Below are 24,012 nucleotides of genomic sequence, written 5' to 3' on the forward strand. Positions count from 1 at the left end.
GATTGGTTGAAGACTATGACAATCAACAATATCGTCCCCATTTACTTAAACTGCAAAGGCTCTCTAGCGGGCATCGGGCCTCTCCTTACATAGAGACATAGAGGCTGAATCTGATTGAATAAAATCTCTCCTTAAAACAAGCTGCACTGGAAGCAGCGCTACAGGCTGGAAGCAGAGCAACAGAGGAAGACAGGAGCTGTGCAATGAGAAAATAAGCTAATGGGAAAAAAAAATTATAATACATGTAGTGTATTTGTGAAAAATTATTAAATTATAAAATAGCTATAACTTTGTGATTCTGTTTAGGCCAGCAGAGAAGGCTTAGCTGGCCCTGACGGCCCACCACTGCAACCAACATGGCTGCTATTCGTACTCACAGCTGTCAAGCTAGCAGCTTGTGGAAGACTGAGTGACGATCAATGAGTACACGGAGGCAGGCAGGAACAGGTCAGGTAGCCGTCTCATCATTATATACGAGCTGAATGAAATGATCGAACGAGCTTCTTACAGTCCTGAGACAGACAGATAACAGATTATTCTTTTTTTGTCAGCGCGTTAATTGTGAGGATGTAAAGAGAATAAAAAAAATGTATAAAATGTTTTTGAAGATGATAACCAACCCTGCCTTTAAAGTTACAATATACTTTCAAACGTTTTTCATGATAATATTTTATAATTATTTTAGACGCCATTGTTAAGTAAAGCGAAATCAACATGACACAGGGAGCGCATGAACAATGATTTGGCTTCAAGAGAAGCATATCTTGCCAAAAGAAAAGAGAGATAAGAGAGATGATGTGAGGGTTCCGGGAAAGATTGTAAAGCCCTCTGAGGCAAATTTGTGATTTTGGGCTATACAAAAATAAATTTAATTTAATTGAATAATACATCTTGATAAACTACATTTTCTCTCAAGTTATTTATTTATAGATTTTTTTCAGTTCTTACTTTTATACAGTTGTCAGACCTTTCAGGTTTGTAAATAATGAATTTCGTATGACACAACTGAGGTGTTACATGTGATCTCAGAGCCTTTTAATTCACGACACAAGGCTCACTCATGCACACTGGGACTGCTTTAATACACCCGAAATGTTTTGAAATATTTTGTCACAAGTTCCGAAGTCATTCAAATGTTTTTTTAAATCATATTCAAACATATTTTTGAATCACAATCCATTTGTATTTAGTATGTAGTAGTATTGCATTCCAGTTGCTATGCATTTAATTTAATGTAACATTAATATATTTGATGAATGCATTTGGATATTTCTAAATTAGTTTTTTCAATTGTCTTGAGCTGGTGTTACTTTATGAATATATCAAAATAAGACTTAATTGTTGCTCAATCACAATCCATTACATGTCCATCTAATCAATATATTGCACTGTAGCCACTTCTAGTTGCTATTTACTGAACATGATTAGATGTTTGAATTATTCAGCATAAATCGTGTTATTTTTAATGTTATCAGGTGGCAGAACTGCTATATGTCAGGTGGTGGAACCAGGTAAAACATTCATTTTGTGCAATGAATAATAGGTTAAAGTGACCAAATGGTTGATAACTATGACATGAATAACTATTTTATTCCATATATTCATTTACATTTTAGTGCTGGGCAACGATTAAAATATTTAATCGCAATTAAAATATTTAATCGCAATTAATCGCATGATTTCTTGCGATTTATCGCATTGTTATGCGCACAGTTCAATAATTAATTCAAAAGTAGTGTATTGCGCACTTTTATTTTAAAGTACTGCTATATGAACAAAAGGGCAATAACATTTGGTTTGCAAACACTTTAAACAAATAAGGTTCTTTTTAACAGCAGTATTCCCTTTACACAGTAGCAGTTATACAGTTATAATGATTCTGATAATAGATATTCAGCCGACTGCACAACTTTATTTTCACGTGTGTAATAGATGCAATTTGAAATACACACCAAACCTATCTACTTCTTTTTTTATGTTTGATAAATTCTCAGTAGCGATAACTAAATGATATGCTTATCAATATTATCAATGCACGTCACTGGGCCGTTAAGTGTGTTGCTCCTGTCCAAAAGCATCGATATATGTTATGGCCATCATACTTTCTTACATAGATATAAAAAGGACAGCCAGCTCGATGGGACTACACACAGAAACACTAGACGCAGACGCTCATGTTATGGCATGAATGAGTCCGCGATTTCCCGCAACTTGGTTTACACGGAAGTTAGCCGCTGCAACGGAAAAAATTTGCTGCCTCTCTGTCCATCCCTCCATTCTTGGAGAAACTTGCAGTTGCTATTTCTGCTGTGAGTTTAATAATACAGTAACTAGAGCCCAACTGATAAATCGGCCAATATAGGCTTATCGCATACATCGTATAAGCGCAGATTTTCGCTGATAAATCACCATGTCAGAAGAGAAATGTCAACGTTCGATTTGAGATCCTTTCCAAACTCAGTCAGTTTGTCCACTGACAAGTTTATTTTACACTTTAAAATGTTCCACTTAGTCAAACTCTTAACAATAATAAATAAATAATCAAGGGATTCTGAACCAAAATTTGTATACACAAAGTATTCAGCCCAGCTGTTGTGATTGTTTAGAAAACAAGTTCATCATGAGCCTTAGTGACATATTGGACGATGAATTTTGCTATTAAGAAAATATAGCTTTAATCCTGTAAATGCCAAAATGTATTTTATGTATGTATGCAAGTATGTAACCAGCAACTGAGATAAGTGACACTTACCTGCAGGCAGTTTGTTTGGACCAAATCTGGCTCTGTGTGTAAATGAAACAGTGTTGCATGCCTCTTCAACATTTCCTCCGTCTATGTCCTGGCATCTGAGGAGGGAGAACTACAGTCAGCAGAGAAGGCTGGTACAACTGTCTAATTCAGGGGTCTCAAACTCATTTTCACTCTGGGCCACATCAGCATCACGGTCGCCCACAAAGGGCCGGTTGTAAATGTAAGACGGTGTAAATGTATCTACTCCTAACATATTGGTAAATAACTCTCTGCATTGGATTATTGTTTATTCAAGTGTAAAAATATTGTACATGCAGTTAAATAAATGTAAAAATATATAAGCACATTTCTGTTATAACTTAAATCCTTTTAATTTAGGGTTAAGAAACCCACATTACTCTATCAAAGATCAAACTATTAAAGAAAACAGCAAAGACAACTAGTAAATGCATTTCCTGCTGAAAATGCATTGGAATGCTGAAAGTTGAAATGAATTGCAAAAACATTGCTGAAAATAGATATCCAATTTAAAAAAAAATTGCAAAAAGCTTAATAACTCAAAAAGTTTAAAGATTACAAATATGAAAAGTCATTTCACCCCTCTCCTGAAAGAGCTGAACATTTTCATATTCGAACGGTTTCTGTGGCTTAAAAACACAGCTTTCATCAGTGGTGATATTTGTAGTAGTAGTACTAGAAGTTGTAGTTGAGTTGTAATTTGAGCATAACGTTTAAATACAGTTAATCCATGAGGCTTTTATTTTGAAAGGGTGGGACTGGGTGGGGGAGAGAAGGGGAGAGGAGACATAATCATAATGTCTGACACAAAAAGAGTTTATTAAATCACAAGCATTTCAGTTAGAATTCACTCTTTGGGGCTTTTATTTTGAAATGGGGTGTGGGGGGAGAAGAGATGGACTCATAATGTTAGATAAACACAAACAGGTTATTAAATGTCAGGCTTCATCATAAGCATTTCAGTTAGAATTCATTCTGTGGGGCTTTTATTTTGAAATGGGGTGTGTGTGGGGGGGGATCCTCTAAAGATCTCCAAGAACCTGAATGACTGTATGAGAGAGAGAGGGACAGGAGTGCGTGTGTGTCTGTGAGTGTGTGTTTATCAACATCACTAATTAGCTTAATCAGAAACACCTGTGTCCTTGCAGCCTTTTCATGGAGATTAGACAGGGAAACACCTTTCAAACAAATCCTCAATACTCCCATAACCATAGCTCCTATTGCTCCGATATTAATAAATGAGAGGAAGGATGAGTTGAAGAACAGATGTGTAAAAATTGTGTCTGTAGTGTACAAAATGTGGTTTAACTGGCGATCTAGAAATGGGGTACCGAGTTCTGTGAAAGATGTTTTTGAAGCAAAATTTAACATTGGTCTCTATGGAGCAGAAAGTTGGTTGTCCTCTCAATTACAGGCTTCTGTGCCAAATGTGTAAATCTGTGGGATTCAACAGTCATTTTCTACAACAAGGACAAGATTAGCTACTTCTACATCCACAAATTATGCATGAAGAGTGAAGATTGTGGACACAGTGGCAAAAGACAAATGCTTAACAGCATTCCAACAACTAGAAAATGCATTTCCTGCTGAAAATGCGTTGGAATGCTAAAAGCTGAATTGTAAAAAAATTGTTGAAAATTAAGAAATGGGAGACTACCCGTCTGGAAAATGTTGAAGCCCGAAAGCATTTAAACTGCACTGTTGAAAACCCTTCTAGTTGAAATGTCTAACTATGGTGTCTGTAGCTGAAAGTATGAGGAAGAAGAAGGCTTAACAGCATTCCAACAAATATCAAACACAAGTTATTACAATAACTTTGTTCAATGCCTAAAATCCTTTCAATGGTGCGTTTGCACAATCCCACATGAAGTATTTCATGTGTTGTAAAGCCACGTTTAAAGTAGTCTTCAATGTACTCACAATACATTATGTGTACCTACACATTAATCACATTATTGAGAGTATAAGCCTAATGGCCTATATTAACATGTGGTGTAATGACAATATGACATACCGGCAGAGGTAGTACTGGTAAATGATTTGCCGTTAGATCTAGAAAAAGCCGATTAATCGTCTGATTGACATATCAAGAGGTGATAGTGTTGAGGGAGAACTTTTGTGGGAGAAATAAACTGGTAACAGGTCAGATATGTCTTTCGACGGCTACGTTTCAGCCCACATTTTCTAACCGCATTGCAGTGCCGTGGAGGTTTTTTCATGGAGTGGAGATTTACGTTCTGAAAAAATATCTCAAAGAATCGAAATAATAAATCATGCATTTGTGGCTGGAGCGCATTTGTAGTTCCCCCACCTCGCACGGCCTCGAAGCACGATTGCCATTTCATGGGGTCTTTAATAGTTGTTTTGATCATGTCTGCCAATAGCGTTAACTTTGTAAAATGTCCTTTTCGTCGCCAATTAATCTGCTAAACCCCTTAATCGGTCGCCCCCTACTTCAGAAAACATCCACTTCACCTGTTGGTGAAGAGGTCAAATTAGTTGGTGCTGTAATGGCGACAGCTGGGATAAAAAAGTGGTAAAGCACACACATACCCATAAATCACAGCCTAATTGGGTACGGTGAACAGGAGAATTAACAATAACTAGACTTTGGCTTCTCTAGGGAGCACAGACCACCTGATGTACCAAGTTTGTCAGTTTTTCCTTTCCACAACAACCAAGCCCACATATTTGTCTGGTTCCCTGGCAAAGTAAAACAACTTACGGTAACACGGTATCACTCGTCCACAGCTATATTGCTGCTCCAACACAGCTCATCTCTACACCGTAATCGGTTTATATTTTTCCCTTGCTCGGCTCTATGTCATATATTTTGTTACTCTAATGGTTGTAAGTCTATCTAAATGCAACCAGAGGCATTTTGGTTTATGCCTGTTAACGACCGTTGCAAATTGAAAATGAACTGAGAGGTTCCAGACAAAGTTGTACTTGTGATTTGGTCTGGCGATTACAGGCTATGTCCGCATGCCACCTGAAGCTCAACCAAGACTGAGCTGCTCTTCCTTCCAGGAGGCAGCGCAGGTTCTGGTCCCGGCCCTTGTCATCTCGTGCCACTATGAAAACTCCCTTCTGGCTGGTGTGCTTCTATGTGCCATCCAACCTCTCAATTTAGTTTGATTGACTGACTGACTGACTGACTCTCTTTTACGGTTTGTTCTAGTATTATAATTGATGATTAAAGGCCCTTGCACTTTCGTGCACCTCAGGGTACTGGGTATCGAACACTGCCTGCACAATTAGACATTATTTTCTGTATGAAGTGCGTGGTGCTTGAAATTATGTATTGCAACTTTTGTATGACCACAACAGGCGCTGGAGAACATGCACTAAACATGCATTGTGTTGCTGTATGCAAGGGTGGACCACACAAAAATTGAAAATTGAATGTTGTGTATCACAAAGCCTACTTCCACTTGCCAACTGCTGATGAGCTTCAGGTGACTTAATATTGGCATGTGTATGTCCTCAGGCCACAGCTCTTCAGGCCACCACTCTTATGAAGCATGTCAAGTTTGGGGAAGAATTGATCAAGTACACTTGATTAACAGTATTTTGTTTGAGAATCATATAAATTATCCACCACACCACGGCAATGCAGTTTCATTAAAGCTAAAACTTTTGATACATTTTAATTGCAAAGGTCCAAAGATTATAGTGACCAAATTTAAAGTCTATCGGGTTACATCTCCAGGAGGTTCAAGTACAGAGCCTGGAAATCACAAAAAATTCACACAGAATTCAAAATGGCCCACTTACTGTTGCGTTTTTTAACGTCCACATGCGATATATATGCCTACCAAATGTCGGTCATCTCGATGAAATGTACTGGGAGAGCTGCCTTGTTGCACTCTTTCCATAGCCAAGCACAAAAACCATATGATATACCACATTTTCATTTGTTTGGATAAAACCACAAGAGCTTTGGTTTTAGGCATTGTGAAGGTCTTACTATTTTAATGACCGAAGTTGAAGGTGATCTGAGAAGTACGCCCAAGAATGGAGACGTCAGGGGTAGTGGAGGGATGCCGGTTGTTATCTCTTGCCTGCTGGCCCAACCGCTGGTTGGTGCTCGGGCCCTCATAATAATAATCATTAGAATTAAAATACTGCTTGAGTCCTAATTGTGCACAGGCTGCCAAGTGCAGTCATTAGAAAGGGATTTAATGATTGGTTTGAACATAACGGCTCTGTGGTGTGGGGTTGTTTCACTAGCGTGTACATTGACCTTTAATGTGTTTTATTTTGTAGCCTAATGATGCTTTTTATTTTAACAGTAGTATCATATATCATAACCCCCTAACTGCAAACATAATACGAGTCATTTTTAACATGATCTTGTGGTACTCACAGACTGGCATGGGTGTTGGAGGCCTCCACACAGGCCCTGCTGGCAGGGTCCCAACCACAGAAGGGATCTCGGGCAAGAACACACTGAGGACAGGTCCAGTAGAAAGAGCAGTTGGCTGTTGGAACACTCACCACACCCTCTGACGTGCCAACATATATCATACCCTGCATTAGGACAAAATGTGATCAAAACAATTAGAAGAGTATCCGAAGATGATTTTCACACGAACCGCCTCCTGAACACCACTGCAAATTCTTTGCATCAAGGCTTTGTTCAACATTTTTTTGGCATACATTTGAATAAATACAGGGATTTTTTCACAGCAATATAAAAAAAAGATATTAGAGAGGGAATGATGACCCATTTAACACTAGCTCTGAGCGGCTTATCACACAATAAAAAATGACTAATGCCAATACACTGTAAAAAAAACACGTGTGGTTGCATTCAAATTAAGTAAATAAATAGTGACTTCTACATAGAAAATAATATAGAAAATGTGCAGTTTGGAATCAAATTGAGCTGGATTAAACAATTTTGAATGTTTTATTAATTGCATTTTACTTTATTTTGTTTGGATAAAATCAGCTGTGAATCACCAAGTAGAATTTACTTATTTAATCAGGAAAGTCAAAGAGGCAGAAAATGTATAAATTGTACTCTTTGGTTTTAATCACCTTACACCTCCACCCACATGGACATTAATCTCATTATCTGCCACACATATCAGGGACAGGGGCTGTTTTTTCAAAGGGAAGTTGGTTACAATTTATTAAGTTGCTGCTGCAGTTGCCAAACATGCCAACTTCACTGCACTGTAAATCAAAGTTGAGCTAGTGAATCAAAGTCAATCTGCTTTGTCTTTGATTCCCCTAAAAACATGGCAAGGACTGAAAAAGTGGTAGGTTCAATGTCACAATTTAATGTGACTTACCATATGTTATACCCTTTTAATATACCAGCTAAAACTTTTACCAAGTATTTTGGCCTCAGCCCGAACTTAGAGGCTGCACAAATGTAGGAACAAACATTCTTGCTCAGTTACTTTTACTAACATTCCATTTTCTGTACATTTTTACCAAATTAACATGCCTCTCAGCTTTTATAAATTCAGGGAGAAAAATCTGTAGAAAGGGACATTTCCTCGGCCAGGGTGATGGCGGTCCCCAGTGTCGGGGGCCGGTGGTAGCGGACCCATGCTGACGTCCAAGCAGGCAGCGCCCCCACGAACTGCTCCAGGACCACCTTCCAGGACTTCCTGCGTCCCCCCACCCCCCCGGACTCTCTGGCTGCGGCGTCCCTCAGCCCAACCCCGGTGAGGAGAGGCAGAAGCCGGACTGCCCACTCCACCATGGACCAGCTGCACGCCGCCGCCGTTGCTTCAAAAGGTGGCCATAAATGACTGCACGTCGTCTGCGTCACTCATTTTGTGTAGCACCACCCCGGCCAGAGAGGAGAGGACCGGCACCGGCAGAGCTGCCACTGCCTGTGCTGCGAGCTGCTCTAGGGCGTGGGCCTGCCGCTCTGCCTGGGCCTGGAGCTCCCCCAGGAACTGCGGGGTCGTCTCGGCCTGGTCCCGCTGCATGGCCGCGATCCCTCCCAACATCTGGCCCCGCACTATAATCGGCTGTGTCGGTGCCTCCGGTGACTCTGCGTCCATCTCCCTGTGCTCGCCCCACGTTGGGCTCCAGTGTAACAAACTCTTGCTACCCCTGTGGGTCCTGGGAGCACAAGTACGCCAGTACATGGTCAAATAGTGTTTCTCAACGTTCTTTATTTAGTTTATTCAGTTTTATCCAGACAGTCTGGACTGGGCCGTGCGCTCTGCTGCCTTCCTCTGAGCGCACGCCGTGTGGGTTTTCCTGAGGTCTGCTGACTTCTCTGCCCCACGGCCAGTCTGTGTCTCTTGCCCCGCTCTCTCGCGCCTCCGTCACTACTAGTGTTTTTATATCAGAGAGAGGGAGAGAGACACAATTTAAGATGGGTTTCAGCTGAGCCTAATTAAGCCTCTTCCCAGCACCGTTCCCTGAACCACTCCCCCACTCTGTCCCCTCTGCAGCTGAGCCCGAACATGCCCCGCCACCACAGCAACCTTTGACGGGCAAGCAAAGCAGCCATTTCAGCCTCTGCTATGAGACGTGCAGATCATGTTGTGGAAACATTTGACTTTGAAGTGTGTTTCCTGCTGCTGTGGTTTGATATACTGTCACATGGCAATATTTCATCCTGAATGTCTTGTTTACCAGATAGAGACTTCTTGTGAGCCCCATTTTCTTTCCCTGGCAGAGTTTCCTGCGGCCATTCCATGTCATGAGGTAGCTGTAATAGAGGCTTGCTTGGATGTTTGCTGGGTTTTGTAAACCACACATTAACATCCTCAATAAATCCTTGGTTGTTTTTGTTGATGCTTGTGAACCATGCATTTTGTTTTTCTTGTTCATCAGATGGAAGTAAAGGCATCAGAGATGTGTGCAAGGCAGTGGCATTTTGAAATGATTGCATCAAAACATCAAGTTGTGATTTAACTTGTGAAGCATTTTCATCATCTCTCATGAGCTCCTTGAGAGACTGTATCTGGCCTTTTATTCTGTTAACTTCCTTTTTACGTTTCTTCTGTATTGTCTCAATGTTGCTTGCCAGAGCCTTTTCAGTTAAAGATGTTGTCCCTTTCTCCATTTCCGATGTGCCAACCATCGAACCAGTCCTTGAGGCACTCACTTCAAACGAAGAAGGAAATTTAAATTTAAAGCCAGCAACCTCAACAGCTGTAACACCGGAATGAAGGCGCCATATTAACCTCCAACACACCGAGTCCACACCACAAAACAGTCTGTTTCAAGGCTCCAAACGCAATCCACGAAGTGGCAAAACCACACCGCAAGGGCAACAACACACCACTTCGACGTGCTGCAGTAACCAATTCAAACTGTGTTCTAAACAAGCCACACACAGTAGAAAACACAGGTTGCATACCGCCGTTCGGCTCGCGATCTTGTCAGGAGCAACGTGAAGGCTCAACACGGCGATCGCAATCCTCCGCGTCTGGCTCGTCAACACCGAAAGTGGCGTGGCTCCGTAGGCTTTCTTGTACCCGTTTTTTGTTGACAAATGTAGGTGACTATCAGCAACTTAAAATTAGTCACCGAGAGGCTAAGAAGGGGAGACTACCCTGCAGACGCGCTGTCAGTAAATTATTTTTGTGAGTTTATTTTGTGGACAACAAACAAACTTTGGGGCTGGATAGCAGTCATAAGTGTTCAAACTCGCTTTCTCCTTGGTGTGCAAAGCATCAAACACTGACAATAGTTGTGTGAATAGCGTGTAAATATCGGTCAACAAAAAATAAGGCTCCCTCTCTCGCCCCCTCTCCTTCCATTCATCCAACTAACTACTGAACAGCTGATATCCCCATTGCTTTCCCCAACACCATGTGACTCAATTACCGGAAGTGACAAAAAAGGATGTACAAAATGGCACAGGCCATACTTGGCTCCTACATAGAGGGTACATCCCAAGTCTCTTAATTGTCGCTCCTCGCTTAAACCGGAAGTTGTTCTCCACCGCCATATTGAAGGCCGTCCCAAAGCTCTCATTTAGCTCGGAGGAGAGAGGAGGGATCTCCAAGGAACCATGAGCGAGGACCCACGAGAACAGCCTTCCAGGAAGTGTTTTACGGCCGACACGCCCCCTCATTGTTCATCAGATATCCGATTGGACGCTGCAGCCGATCGGACTGATGAGATTTTTTTCAACATGTAAACAGTGAAGACAGATCGCAGATCAAACTCAAGCTTTATATTTGATTAGTTTTCTGATTCACCATCTAGTTTAAATAAATGTTCATTGTAGACTAAACAACAAAAGGACCACAAACAACTTTCTTCATTTGTTAGAAAGATTTGTCTTTTCATGGTCTGATGTTTCCCTCAATAACTTTTATTATGGATACAATTAAAGTCAGAGAGAGCTGGAGTGACTAAACACTTTATATAAGTCCCAGAAAGCTGCAGGTCTGCTGAGACCCTCAGCTCCTTTAAATCAAGATTGAAGACTTTTCTGTTTGCTGCTGCCTTTAATTCAACCAGATTCAATTAATATATTAATCAATTTCCTGCATTTCTGCATTTTACTACTGTATTTTATTTCTTACACTGTTTTTATTGTTTCAATGAATGTTCTTAATTTTTAAATATTTTCTTTTGCCTTATGTTTTGATGCTTTTAATGGTTTTATGTGAAGCACTTTGAATTACCTTGTTGAAATGTGCTATACAAATAAATTTGCCTTGCCTATATAGAGAGAGCTGAGAGACTAAACACTTTTTACATATTTTATCATCATTTCACGTGAGGCTGTTCATTCCTGAGTGTCTGGTTTGATGAGTTATATCATTTAAGAGAAACCATAATCATATTCTTGGTTATTTAATGACGTCACAATCTGAATTTCAAAACGTACAGACGCATTCTGCCAGTAGAAATCGATCCTGCGTTTATAAACAGGACAAAGTTTGTTAAAGAGGTAACAGACTACAGAGAGAAACACCTCTACAGTGGTGATTACTGTGTCTTTATTAGTTATTAGTGTTATTAGTTACTATTATTAAGTACAGTGATCATGTGAACAGAAACAAACTTATCAAAAGTCTCTCCAGCTGTTAAAGCCGACTGACAGCTGATCCAGCTGTGATCAACTGATCCTCCGTCATCAGAAACAGACGTCGCTTCACGCGACGCAACTGAGGAAAGGACGTCTCGTCTCTTAAAACAGATTTCCTCGTTCCTCTCTCCTTGCATGGTTTCCTCCATGCATCCCTGGTGGGAGGGACTAAGATGCAAGGAAAGGACCCAAGTGAGGGAAACGGGGATGCAATTAAGAGACTTGAGAAGTACCCAATATGTGTCAGTGAGAGGAAGACTGAAAGCTGGCATCAAGGAAGCAAAGCAGAAGCATCAGGAGAGACTGGTGAGAGACCTCAACACCAACAACACTAAAGATATGTGGCAGGTGATCCAGAATGTCACAGGCTACAAAAACAGGAGCATCCCCATCATGTGTGAGGCCACGCTGCCAGATTTATACTCACTTTTATCTCAACAAAGAGTCAGCTGTCAAGTCTGCCCCGCCTCCAGAGGACCGGCCACTTTCAGTGTCCCCAGAGGACCGCTCACTGTCACTATCCTTAGAGGATGCTGTCTCCACTGCTCTCCACTCAGCCCTCACTCATCTTGAAAATAACACCACCTACATCAGAATGTTGTTTGTTGAGTTCAGCTCAGCCTTCAACACAATCTCCCCCATGAAACTGATTTTTAAACGTCACTCTGTTACTGGTTATTAGACTTCATCACAAACAGACCCCAGCACCTCCTCAACTCTAGTGTTGAACACCAGAGCCCCCCATGGCTGTGTGCTCAGCCCCATCCTGTTCACACTGTACACCCACGACTGCTACCTCAAACATGAAGAGAACTCTGTTGTGAGGTTTGCAGATGACACTAAAGTCATCGGCCGGATTACAAACAATGATGACTTATAGAGAGGAGTGGTGCTCAGAAAACAGGTTTTACTGATCAACGTCAGTAAAACCAAGGAGACGATTGTTGATTTTAGAAGAAAGGAAGTGAGGACGCATACCCCTGTCTACATCAATGGAGCAAGTTAACAGCTTTAAGTTCCTGGGAATCATATCATCACAAACAACCTGATATGGGGCTGTGCCATCGGTGTGTGAATTCGTATTACTAGTAATCATGTTTCCATCATTATTATACTTACTACTCTCATTATATGAATAATTTATATCATATGCATTGAATGTGTTGTAACTCTGTTATGTTTATTCTGTATCATACTTCTGTCCATCCTGATAAGAGGGATCCCTCCTCTGTTGCTCTCTGAGGTTTCTTACTTTTTTCTCCCTGTTAAAGTTTTTTTGGGGGAGTTTTTCCTGTTCTGATGTGAGGGTCCCGGGACAGAGGATGTCGTATGTGTACAGACTGTAAAGCCCTCTGAGACAAACTTGTGATTTGTGATTTTGGGCTATACAAAATAAATTGAATTGAATGGGTGTGAATGACATGTAGTGAAAAAGCACAGATAGGCGCTATACAAGCACAAGTCCATTTACCTCTCCATCCTGGTGACGAAAGCCCATAACTGGCTGTATTTCTTCAGTAACCCTAAGAAGACAAAATTCCTGTGCCAAGATCTTTTTAACTTTTACAGAGCAGCAATAGAAAGCATCCTGACTGGAAACACAAACTGGCATGAGATGTGCAGGGCCCACACCAGTAGGGCTCTACAGTGGGTACACTGTACACTGGGTACACCCAGAACATCATTGGTACCCATCTACTGATTGTTGATATTGTTGACGAGTGCCTGTGAAGAGCCCAAAGACGACATGCTTGTTGTCTGTTTCGCCCTCCGAGTTACCTGACCGACTGTCCTCTGCTACTGCTCTGGCTCCTCCTTTTCCCTTGACAGGACGACTCCCACCCTTTGCACAGGGAATTTCAGCTTCTTCCATCTAGACCAGGCATGGGCAAGCTACGGCCCGCGGGCCATATGCAGCCCGTTGGGTTTTTTTAATCCGGCCCATCAAATATTGGTACAAAATTGTCCAAACTAAAATAAAGACTAGGGGTGGGCGGTATACCGGTTTTAATTTCCCGTATGATATGGATTCTTCACACACACACCATCATACCGGTGCATAGACAAAACAACTGCTGTCTGTCTTCAACAGGCAGCTAAATGTATTGTTCACCGCGATGTGCGCTACGGTTGGAGCAAGTTGACTTATCTGTATTGAGAGGGAACCCTAGTCATGGTCATAACTTTATAACGCAACAATTAATAACCCACAACTAACGCTCTTTAACAGAGCAAAACACCACAGCACACAACAGTCTATGACACAAACAATTTGTAACACTAATAATTGTACCGCCGAACTGCATGCTGGGTACAGCTCACTCGCGAGCCTGCTAGCACAACAGTCTGCTAACAGCTTGAAGAGGCTCCGTCGCTCCAGTAACGTTACATTAAAGAACAGACCAGAGCGATGCAGGATGAACAAAGACAGACCGGAGATGCACCGATAGAGTTTGACACATATGCAACGCTGATTACCGTGTAATATGTGTGGTATTTGTTATAAATGTACGTTGGTACATCGAGGGTAATAAGAAGATGTACTTGGAGGGGCTTAGGACCCAGGGGAATGTAGGTGAAGGAAACAGGACTCCAGTGAGATGTACCCACACCGTGACACAGGGGGGAGAGACAAGGAAAGACTTAACACAGCAGAGCTCTTCTAATGTTAGATGTGAAAGTCAAATATCTGTATGATCCCGTCAAAGAAGCAAATTTCTAAAAAAGACCACAGTCTTTCACTGATGAACACCTCAGATCTGTACTGAGAATTGCCACAATCAAACTGACACCAAACATTGATGCACTGGCATTAAATCGTGACCAACAACACTGTTCCCACTGAAATTAAATGTAAGTTTTTTTTACTTTTTAGTTGATGTCTTTTACTTGTAATTTATATTAGTTCACACAAACACTCCATTCATCTGCTACTGGCCTGGCCCGTCTGTCAAATTTTAAAACTCAATGTGGCCCCCGAGCCAAAAAGTTTGCCCACCCCTGATTTAAACGGAGGTATATAGTCCCACGGTGTAGAACAAAGAGGTATAAAAGCAGCTTTGTTCCAGCAGCCATCACTCAGGTGAACAAATTATAGCAACAGTGCACAGATGCTATAGAAGCAACGTTTGTGTACTTATTTATTTTATTTAGTGATTGACTGATGTGTAGCCTTGTGTACTTTTATCATGTTTGTCTTGTTGTCTGTGTTGATTGTAATGTGTGTCCAGATGGATGCCTCGCCTTCTATTGCAAACCAAGTCTACCTACGAGTACAAATAAAAGTAACCTGAACCTGGGTGCCCAGGGCGAGTTCCCGACCTGTCTGGAGTCCCTTCCTGCTACATGGACTTAAAAGACGTTTTCAATAAAGCCATAGCCACTTCTATCCCTCTGCACCAACCATACGACTGCTGCATTGACCTTCTTCCTGGCATTTCCCTCCCAAAGGAACACTCTACTTCGCTGTCAGCTCCAGAGAGGGAGGCAATGCATAAATACATGGATACTATGAATATCTGATCATGCCTTTTGGACTGTCCAATGCCCCAGCTGTATTTCAGGCCCCCAGTTTGTGTTTGTAAACCTGGATGATATACTCATCTTCTACCTGGACGAGGAATCTCACATCCAGCATGTCCGTTAGGTCCTACAGTGGCTGCTGGATCACCAGCTGATCGCCTCACTCGTTTTGGATTTGTTTACTGACTGCCTACCTGTGTACCAAACCTCTGCCAGGGTTTTTTGGAACTGTCCTGGCATTGAGTTGTGCTTTTGAGTGCTTGCCTCAGTGGTGGCTTCTGCCTTAACAACATCATGCTTTGGATTGGTATCTTCAAGTTATCTAGTCCAAAATGTCATAATGAAATGTGTACCTTTGGTATGGAGAGCTTCAGGCTCTTGACAGGTTGAGGCTGCTCAAAAACCTGGACCTCCTCTATGATGTGGGCCCCACTCTGTAGCAGGACAGCTTTGTGTAGGTAACCAGACTCTGAAACAAAGTTAGTGAGAAAACACAGGTCACATTTTTAGAACAGATAGACTTCCTTCATGACCAGCACTCATGGAATTGACAGTTGTTTCGTTTTGATGGTAACGTGAGTAAGTTCTCAGATAAAACATCAAAGTCACATAGACTACAGTTGAAGTTTAGAATCTCTGCCACAGCAGCTTGCTTAGGTCAAGATAAATGTCTCTGTAGGAGCCAGGTGTGGCCGGTGTCGTTTTGTATGCCCTTTATTGTCACTTCCGGTGCACTTCCGGTGATTGAGTCACGTGGTGCTGGGGATAGCCACAATGGGGTTATCAGCTGTCAGTAGAGTTAGACGAGGGGAAGGATTGGAAGGAGAGGGGGTGAGAGAGGGAGCCTTATTTTTTGTTGACCGCTATTTCATGTTATTTTACACGTTATTCACATTAATACTGTCATTATTTGAGTTATAATTGTATGTTATCCGGAATCAATGGATTTGTTGTCGACAAATAAACACTCGAAAGTCATCCACTGGATTCCGGAAGTCATTTACGTTACAGCCAGCGCGTCCGCAAGTTTAAATCTCCTCTACTTAGCCTCTCGGTGACTAAAGGAAAATTGCCGATAGTCATCTACAGTCTCTATAGACATCTATGTCTAACATCTAAGTCTACTACTCTATTTGTTTGAATGGTGTTTCATACTTTTAGGTTGTAATAAATTCCTCTTTACATAAAGCTTTGTTTTGTACATGGAGAACAAAATGCTGTATATTGGTTCAAGCAGACTGACAAATGAAAGGACAGAAAGAGACAAAGATACCTCTCAAGAACCGTTGAATAAGAATAGAAGAAATCACCAGTCAATGGTCAAAGACAATCGAAGTATATCATCAAAATGTGTGCAGATTTAAATAGGAACAGCTTCCTGTTAAGTGTCAAGTGTTTCACAATAATGCAGACCAAACAAGCAGGAATTATCATGCAATGTGTTGTTTAAGCAAAGCTATACTTCAAACTTCACAATAGAAATATAAGATTAGTCTAGAGTTTGCAAACTTGTAATATCAGCTGAACAATTCACAGTGTAAACCTCTTCAAGCTTCTATCTGAGTAGACTGCAGTGAGTGCAAAGAAAAACGGACTAACTTGTGATCTAATACAGATCAAGGGTCACTGATGCTTTTCTGGACTGGAAAACAAATTCAACATCTAAGTTCAACAGTATTCTCCACTGCAATGTAACACTGTAGGGGTATCGACTAAATGGAAATTTGATAATTTCATTCTTCTTCTTTTGGAGCAAATGTGTTTTGGTGAAAAACACTTAATGGCTGTTTACAAGAAGACTCCATCGAGATCCTTTAAAACAACATCAAAGCAAAACAGCTTCTCAAACATTAGCTATGATTAGGTGTGTGAACAGATGGCGGTTCAGTATCTGTGGGTGGTTTTTCAGTCCAGTCCAATTATACAGCCCAAATCCCCAAACCTACAGCTCGGCTCATTCCAACAGATTAGTGACAAATTCAAACTGGACTCTGGGATTTAAACTCCTACAAATTTAACCAAGGAAGTAAGGGAAGAAAAACCAGTAAACTCTAGATTCTCTATAAAAGTCTAGATTGTAAATTTACAAGTACTCACATGTTGCTTGTACAGTGCTTTTCTAGTCTTCCGACCACTCAAAGAGCTTTAAATCACATGAAAACATGTGATTCACCCATTCACAATCATTCATACACTGATGACAGGGGCCACCATGCAAGGTACCACCTGCCCATCAGGACTTTTTAATCATTCAATCATCCAAGGACAAATCAACATGGACTACCGGAGCCGGGGATCGAACCACCGATCCTTTGATTGAGCTCTACCACTGAGCCACAGTCTGATAAGTAAACAACCAAGACAACCCCTTCCACAGTTGTGGTATAAGTAAATAGAAATAAATTCTGCGTTCTAACACAGGTCTGATTTGAGAAAAACTCTAACCTTAACCATAACAAAAAACTTGAGCCAAACATCAATACCAACCAGTGGCGGGCCGTGCATTTTATACCTGGGCCTTCACTGCTGTCCTGCAGCTGAAATACCACCTTATAACCACATGATGGCGCCACAGCTATTATTCGTTTTTAAGGCTGTAACTATGTACGTCTTCGTATTAAACCGTTCGGTACGAGACTTGCAATACGTTTGAATAATGCTAGAGCATTTGGATAATGTAGAAGCTTAAATTTAGGAAAATATAATGTTTTCTGCGCTCATGTAGGACAGTGGTTCTCAGCTGGTCTGGCTGTGGGACCCAACATCATTCCTTAATGACAAGCCGCGACCCACAGAGATCGTCTTAGGATTTTACTTTCACAACCCGAACATTGAACGTACTGCTCTGCAATGTCTTTCCTCGTCTCAGTCCCCTGTGTCATGGTGTGTGATACATCTCACTCGGGTCAGAATGCCCATATTTGATTGGCTGAGCTGCATCACGTGATGTGATTCACTACCCGACTAAGCCTCTGCTGTTAAGTTTCGTTCACGATAGTCACGTGCTCGCCCACTGACCAATCACAGCACACTCTGCACCTCGCGGCAGAGCTGCACATGAACACTGAGCTGCACGTAATGCTGACGTAGCTATAGGCCGGCTAGCAGGCGCTGACACGTCAAAGAATATGCCCAACATGTCAAACTAAAGATCTGATTGGTTGAAGACTATGACAATCAACAATATCGTCCCCATTCACTTAAAGTGCACATGGATTCACTTGTGAGTCTGCAGGCCTCAGGCCTCTCTTCTTACCTAGAGACAGAGGTGAAATCTGATTGGATAAAAGCTCTACTTAAAACAAGCTGCACTGGAAGCAGAGCAACTGAGGAAGACAGTAGCTGTGCAATGAGAACATAAGATAATGGGAAACATATTTTTATAAATTATAATACATGTAGTGTATTTAAGAAAAATTATTAAATTATAAAATAGATATAACTTTGTGATTCTGTTTAGGCCAGCAGAGAAGGCCTTGCAGGCCCTGACGGCCCACCACTGATACCAACACAATATCAATGCAACAACAAATGTAGCTGCAAACTGAAATAAGCAGGGGCCAAAGCACATTGTTTGACATATATGCATTAAGCTACTTTTGAAATACAAGTCATGTGTGAGAATAGAGTTCACAACAGAGTAGAAAGATGAGGTTGCACACATACTAGGGTTCCTGAACTGGATTCAAATGATAGACTATATGATTAACTCAAGTAACCTTGCAGTCACAGGTCTTAGACCCCAAAGCTTTCAGGACAATACTTTATTATTATTTTTACTGCAATGGACACTAATCAATGAGTGAGTTGTACATACAAAGAGGTTATTCACTCTCATCAATCAATGCTGTACTTTAATAATTTACCGGAAATTCAAGTAACTGCCCCATAGGCACTCATGTTAATTGAGAGCAAACATTTCTGGAGGACAGCAAACAGTACCAGTTTTCTAACCTGCACCTATGCTCACGTTTTCGACACTACACACACACACATTTCACATAATGTGTTCACCAAGGAGTCCTAACTCTTAACCTGTAATCCCTGAACTGTCTGACCAAGAAGAAATTTATGGCAGAGACTCCAAATTATTAGACTTCAATGCCATTGAAATAATAATGGACTACATACAATTTTGTGTGGATGGTGTTATCAAAAAAGACATTATAGTGTACCCCAACAAGAAGCCTTATACAACTGAGAAGGTAAAGGACTGCTTCAACCAGAAAAAAGCTTTCAGAAATGAGGATAGAGCAGATTGAAGTATGGGACTCCATGATTATAACCATTATGAACACAAATAGGAAGTGCCTCATCACTAATGATGATCTGCTCAAAGCCAATATAGCCAGTATTATATTTGAGGGTTGAAACGCAGGACTTCTCTTTGGATTGTAATAATGTGCTGGAGACTATTCTCACTACTGATTTAAGCTTCAGGCTGTTGGTTGACCCACACAAGATTCAGTTACTTTTTAGACACGCATGCACAAAGAAATCCACAGGCCCAGATGGCATTTCTGCTCTTCTCTGAAAGACCTGCGCAGTAGAGCTCACCAGAGCATGGTGCTCTGTTTTCCAGCGGCCTGTAGGCTCTTACCCTACCCTTTGGAAAAAATCCATCACTATTCCAGTTCCCAAAAAAATTGTCCAATTGAGACTAATGATTGTAGACTTGTGGCTCAGACTTTGATTGTGATGAAATGCTTTGAAAATTACATGATGTCTGTACACAAAGCAGACGTCAGTTCTGGTCTGGATCTTTTCCAATTTACTTACAGGTAAGGGCGGTACACATGACACCTGTAAGTTAGTATAGCTATATATAATATACAAAAAGAGGGAGCTGGGTTCGATCCCGGGCTGCATGGCCCTTCTGTGTGGAGTTTGAATGTTCTCCCAGTGTCAGTGTGGGTTCCCTCCGGGTTCTCTGGTGTCCAAAAACATGCAACTTATGATAATTGATGACTCTAAATTGCCCGTAGGTGTGAATGTGAGTGTTATCTGTCTCCAAGTCTCCAGGCTACATCCACACTAATACGTTTTCGTTCTAAAACAAAAACGATCTCCGTCCACACGGCGTTTCAGCATTGTTTTTGAAATGATCTCTGTCCAGACTAAAACGCCTGAAAACGAATATCACGTGACTATTCACGTACACTGGGCATGCAGGTGGGTTCCGATGTAAACAGGAAGCAGATTGGTTGCTTAGTTAAAAGAAATACGACAGAGTAATAAAGTAGTCTTTAATAATGAAAGGTCGTGTTTGATACTTAAGATCTTCTCTAAAATCTTCCTCTATGAACTCAAACAGACAGTTCGTGGAAAGTTTTAGAAGTTTATTTTTCCGATTTAGTTACAACGCTGCGGGTCTTGCTCTCTCTCACACATATCAAATATACTTTAAATCAACACTTACACATACAGGTTTACTAGATTATGGGTCCATAAATGTGGTCAACACACGTCTCTTACTCTTTTCCTCTGTTTTGTTGTTGTCTGTCTGTCTACTGGAGAGCAATTCATGTTTTGTTCCTTTATAGTTTGTGTCTGGACTTCACAATAGTTGTGTAGAACAAAATAAGCATCAATAAGAAACAAAGTCCTCTGTTTTGTGTCTGTCGTCCGTAGCGCTGACAACGCCGCTCACTAATCGCTCCAATAACAGCTGCTTCCTCCGCAAAAATGCAGAATTTAACTGAACAGCTGCTAGTAAAGACAACAAGGTCAGCAACGCCTGTAATCAGTTGTCCATGTTAAATTAACCTGGTAGTCGATCGATAATCAAGACTGTTTAAGATTTTCGGGGAAATGGTCACGTGATAGGGGCGTGACGAATCAGGGAAGGACACGTCGTGACTGATGAGAACCAATCAAGTCGCAAACACGGGTGTGGGCCTCATTGTTTGCAAACTTCTCTGTTTTCGACCGTCCACACAAAGAGGCAACTTTCGTATCCGTCCTCGGGAGCATTTTCAAATGTATCCGTTTTCGGTGCTCGAAAACTCCGGCGAACGCTCAGTGTAAACATAGCAGAGTAGTGTGGTCTCAGCCCAGCGGATCTGACTGTTATTGGGAGAAAATACTAATTTTCATAGTAATTATAGTCACAAATTTTTTATAGTCATGTGTTTTGGGTACACCCAGACTTTGGCGAAGTCTGGGTGTACCCTGCCTTTGCCAAATATCAGCTGGGATCATCTCCAGCCCCCTACGACCCTGTAAAGGATAAGCGGTTACGAATGATGGATGGATAGTATCTCCTATTTGACTACTAAGCACTTGGAAGATCCCAAGGCCTTTGTTGATTTTACCTCTGCTTTTAATACACCTCAGCCCCATCTGAGCTACCTGAACTACATATTCAAATTTTCAGACGACACTGCTATCCTCAGCCTACTGCACAAAGAGACAAGTCTTTCAGTCTATTGCACTGAAAGAGAACTTCTATCTCATTTTAAATGAGGAGATGGTACTGGACCCTAGGTCAGTGGGGGATCATAGTCCAGTGGTCATACATGACAAACTAATCAATCAGGTCTGCTCCTATAAGTGCTTTGGCATTCACTTGGACAACACAGTTAGCTAGTAGGGCCATGTTGAAAGCTTGTGTTCTTCTTTACAGCAGAGACTATACATTTTACGCAGACTCTGGGTGTAAGGGGTGTATCAGAGGATTATGTTCTTATTCTACCAGGCTGTACCAGAAAGCATAGTCGATATGGCATGTCATAATGGAATGGCATAATGGAATGGCAATCTCTGTGCAGTTAAAATCGAAGTTTGCTTGTCTAGCACAGACTGCCATGAAAGTTATGGTGAAGAATGAACAACAGTCTCCAGTCAATGTATGAGCAGTCTGGTCTCAGACAAGCACTTGTCTGATCCATCCCTTATTTGCCACATCGAGTGCAAGCTCTTACACTGATAGGAGGTATAGAGTACCCTGATGTAAACTTAACCGTTTAAAAAAAAAAAAAAAAAAGTATGCCTACCTCAATAAGAATTTAAATAAATGTTGCTTGAGGCTGCAGGGGTTGTGAAATAGCTTGGTGGTATGACGAGGGGTCATGCAATACGTTGCTTGTTCTTATCAGTGGTTGTGTAATATGTGCAATGCGTGTAACGTGTCATAATGTACATATTGCTTTATTTTTCTGTTTCTTTATTTACTTCACCTGTCAAATCATGCGTGCAGCATTTGAGTCCAAGACTAATTTCCCGATGGATACAATTAGGTATATCGTATCGTACTGAGGAACAGCTTTTCCACAGGCCATAAGACAACTAAATAAATAACACACACACAAACTTACATACACACAGAGTGCACCCAAAACTCTGAGCAACATGCAGCCTTTTTATTGTTGTATTCTTAGCTGGATATTTGTATTGCTTCTATATTGTTATTAAATGTATTGTATTATATTATATATTATACATCTTTATATATTTATTATTTATTTTCTACCTTTTACGGAGCCTCCCAGCAAAAGCATTTTACAAGATTATACTTGTATAAACGAAGTGACAATAAACATTTTGAAATGCTTCCCACATGTCCTACCTGTAAGCAGAAACAGGACAGTGTAGTCTCTGTTGTTGGCAGCCAGGACTCTCTGGACAGTCAGATGGCTGTAGTTGTGCTCAGCAGATAACATAGTCGGACTTCTTCCAACTGGTCGCACACTGTCATCTGCTAGGAAGTTTTCTTTGACAAAGCGCAGGGCGTTGTCAGATGCGTTGTGCAGTCCACACTACCACACAAAAAAGTAGTTTGACAGTAACAGTAATTTGAACACAATTATATTGGATCAAAATGATACCTGAAAGGTTAATTGAACCAATTTGATTACATCATTCAATACAACTTAGATCAGACTAATATTACATATAAGGCACCTACATTCATTCATTCAACTAAAATAGATCGAAAGTGAATTTTCATATTTCATTCCCTTCACAAACATCAAGCTAACAGAGCTGAGTGACAGCTAGTTCTAAATATAAATACATATTTATTAAGCCATTTTAAAGTATTTACCACAGCAAATTGACTAGTAGTAGTTTTAAATAAATATTTTGAAGTATTCCACAATAAATGAAACGTCCAAAAATCTGCAAGCAAATCAGCAATTAGCCATCGATTCTTCAATAATTATACAGGAGGCCAAAAAGCAGGCAGGAAGTTGTTCTGTAAACTGTGATGAATGTTTACAACAGACAGTTTGGATAATCATTTTACATTCCACCGTATTTTTCTAAATAGGTTATCCGAACTGGAGGTTTGTTTCCCTCTTGACGCATCTGAATTCTTTCAGTGACGTCACCATTTTCCTAGATCTAAGCTATTCACAGAGTTACTGTATTGTTATAATAAGCTCAGGTCTTAGGCTAATTAACTATCTCAAATCAAAACTTCCTCATTGGAAGTGAACTGAGCTTGTTGGAGATAAAGTCAGTAAGCCTGTGTCTCATTGATTTACGGTCTTACAGTGCGTAACAATTAGGGGGATTAATTGGCAGCAATGGAATACAATATTCATAACTATGTTTTAATCACTGTCTAATCACCTGACACTAAGAATCGTTATGTTTTCCTTAACTTAAAAGCCATTTATATCTACATAGCGAGCTGGTCGTCTTCCACGGAGTCCTACATCCAGCAGCTCAGAACGGACACAGGCTCTAG

The 24,012-nt window shown here is 40.9% G+C and overlaps 1 protein-coding gene across 1 annotated transcript in view; it reads right to left on the reverse strand.

Moving 5' to 3' along the window:
• Positions 1-24,012, reverse strand: part of sema4ab (sema domain, immunoglobulin domain (Ig), transmembrane domain (TM) and short cytoplasmic domain, (semaphorin) 4Ab) — a 34,195-nt gene that overhangs the window by 4,807 nt on the left and 5,376 nt on the right. Inside the window, exons 6-9 of the mRNA XM_031871233.1 lie at positions 22,888-23,077; positions 15,674-15,789; positions 7,140-7,303; positions 2,753-2,847 (exon numbers count right to left, since the gene is read on the reverse strand). Of these exons, the coding sequence (XP_031727093.1) occupies positions 2,753-2,847; positions 7,140-7,303; positions 15,674-15,789; positions 22,888-23,077 (565 nt within the window). The remainder of the gene's footprint in view (positions 1-2,752; positions 2,848-7,139; positions 7,304-15,673; positions 15,790-22,887; positions 23,078-24,012) is intronic.

This window comes from Anarrhichthys ocellatus, unplaced genomic scaffold (genome assembly GCF_004355925.1).
Source record: "Anarrhichthys ocellatus isolate YVR2014 unplaced genomic scaffold, GSC_Weel_1.0 scaffold57, whole genome shotgun sequence".
NCBI lineage: Eukaryota > Metazoa > Chordata > Actinopteri > Perciformes > Anarhichadidae > Anarrhichthys > Anarrhichthys ocellatus.